The 2,710-nt window shown below is 35.7% G+C and overlaps 1 protein-coding gene across 1 annotated transcript in view; it reads left to right on the forward strand.

The window, feature by feature from the left end:
* LOC107604874 (histone-lysine N-methyltransferase, H3 lysine-9 specific SUVH4) overlaps positions 1-2,710 on the forward strand; it is a gene marked incomplete in the record, with an annotated part of 14,531 nt that overhangs the window by 7,431 nt on the left and 4,390 nt on the right. Inside the window, 1 exon segment of the mRNA XM_016306580.2 lies at positions 1-79. Within this exon segment, the coding sequence (XP_016162066.1) occupies positions 1-79 (79 nt within the window).

Consider the following 2,710-nt stretch of genomic DNA (forward strand, 5'->3'; position numbering starts at 1 on the left):
GAAGGGAATATCTGGATTTACAGTCTACAAATTTCAACTTAAGAGAATTGAAGGGCAGCCATTAATGACCACAAATCAGGTTCTACTATTTTCTGCTCATTTGCCATGATACTTGATACATCTCTTGGTTTGGTTGAAGATGTGGTTTTTGTGAGCATGCTGCCAATTAAACATAAAGTAGGTTGCGGAATCTTTTATAGTGTTGTATGAGCATAATCTATTCATTAAAATACATTATGAAGATTGACATTTAGTTAATCATTTAATAATCTAGTGCAACTTGCAACTAACTTGAAAATGTGTAGCAACTAGCAAAATATATCTAACTTGTCATCTTGGAGGTTTCATGATCAACTATTTCCTGCAATGTTCCATGCAAAGAAAATGCTAAAAGTCAAGTTAGCAATTTTCTGCGGCTGATGTATATCATGTGCATTATTCATTTCATTNAGTATTGTCACGACCCAATCTTTTTAGTTGTAAATTGTAATTCTAGTGTACTTTTTTTTTGTGTGTGCTATATATATAATTTCAGTAAGATGAGAAGGATTATACAATCTGGGAGATAAGGTTTCCCCTATACCAAAGCAAAAGCAAAAAACACAAGATTTATCTATAAAGCATAGCTTTCCAATCTTTCTACTTGCTTTCCCCTTTAAATATCATGATCTTTACACCAACCAGAAACTAGGCGTCTAATTCTATCCCATACATCATGTTTGTAAAAATTTTTCCATTGAAGGTGCGTGCATTTCACTCCAACCAAATAAGTCCAAATTATGGCAAAATTTTCAGATTGACACAAATTTTGCCACTTTTCTCTACCACACCCTAAAAAAATAGACACAAGAAATTGTTCTATGGCTCCAGGGCACACTCAACATGCATCAGCTATGCTAAACAAATTGTTCTATAAGAATACAGCTTTTGGGAAATGCAAAAATTGATGTGAATTTGACTTTGAATTTCCCCCACACATAACAAACACATCAGGAGTTGAGTTGTCTCTGAGTGATCTCAATGTCGGGTTCAAGCTGTGGGAACACCCAATGGGCAATGATGTAATTTCAGGTTAGGTTGCATACATTTCACCTTTTTGATGCAGCCCTTCTTTGGACCTTGCATTAATGGGGATGCTTGTGCACCAAGCTACTCGTTTGTGTAACAAACACATCAAAGTAGATATCCTTATGTGGCTGTTGAACTTGCAACAATTCATTAGTATTAATTCTGTTAGGTAGCGTTTGTTTTGAGGTACTGGGAGTGGGATTGGAGGACTAAGACTCATTACTTTGTTTGGTAGTCAGAGTCTGGAGTTAAAATTTTAGTCCCGGGACAAAATTTCACTCCCTTCAGTTCCTCTAGAAAGTGAGGACACATGGGACAAATTTTTGGCGACGGAGACTGAAACTTTAATAATGTTTATTTCTAAAATTACCCTGATCCAACTTTTCAAATTCCAAGTATAACCCCACCTTTCCTTTTCCTCGCAAACCATGCCTCCCTTTCTTGCAACCTCCATCTCCACCACCGCCACCACCAATACCGTAGCCGTGATAGACAAAATTAATAGAGACAAAGGCAGTGAAGAGAGACAAGACGTTGGTCAGACCTAGCCATGGAAGACAAGTCAGAGAAGAGATCCTCTTACCATCCGTTCTTTGCTTGGATAATCTATTGGAGATGCAACTACTTTTTTTATTCCTCTTAATTGTAACCTCAGTTCCCCTCCACTTTCCAAGATAAACAATTCCAAAGGTTCCAGAACCTAGCTCTTTTAATTCTTCAAGATCAATATAGGTTACACAAAGAAACAAGTTGACTCTAATCCAGCAATAACATTTGAAGCTCTTAAAAGTTAGAAAATTAGGATAAAATAAATTGTGGCAACTATTGGATTAAGGGTGGAACAAGTCCTTGCTTATAATTTTCAAGCTCATGCTAAAAGAATTTGTAAGCAAATTCAATATACCATGTCATCAAAAATAGAAGCAAGAGAAAGAAATTATTTTTTTATTTTCTATTTGAAATAATACTTTACCTAATTATGTTAGATGAAGTTTAAATACTCATGATAGTATTGAAGATGGAAAGACAGCAAGCATCAATAAGTAGCTCCATACCTATAAACCAAAATGTTCAGCTTCTGTTTTGGGAGTTGCATCACCAAGAGGCTTATTGATGTTTTAGCTGTTAGTATTTACAAGGCCATCTACCCTTTCCCGTGTAGGAGATGTTGATGCAACTTGGGGAATGGGAAAAAGGAAAGAAGAGGGAAAAGGGATATTTAACTAATTTTGTTTGTTTCAGTTTCTGTATTTATCTTAAATAAAAAAGGATATTGAGAGATAATTCAATTTTATACACTTTACACCAAACATAGTGCAGAGACTTAATTTGGTCTTTGTCTCCTAGTCTTTGTTTTTCAATCTTAGGCTCTCTTTCTAGCGCCACCCCAAACACTTGAGCAGAATTGTCCATATAAAAGATTTGACTTTAGAGGAGGTTTGAACTTCCAAATGGGTTTGTCCAGATGTAAACGAGTGTTGAGGAATGCATAAGAAATTTGAAGAAGAATTTACAACTAAAGGTATCAGAGGAGTCAAGATACCATGCCTTTTTGTCAGGGTTAGAGGACAAAAATATCAAGGAGATGTAAGTGAGGCAAAGGTTCAAAGCATTCCCTATCATTAAGGTTACGAAAGAAATG

The sequence above is a fragment of the Arachis ipaensis genome, chromosome B06 (genome assembly GCF_000816755.2).
Source record: "Arachis ipaensis cultivar K30076 chromosome B06, Araip1.1, whole genome shotgun sequence".
NCBI lineage: Eukaryota > Viridiplantae > Streptophyta > Magnoliopsida > Fabales > Fabaceae > Arachis > Arachis ipaensis.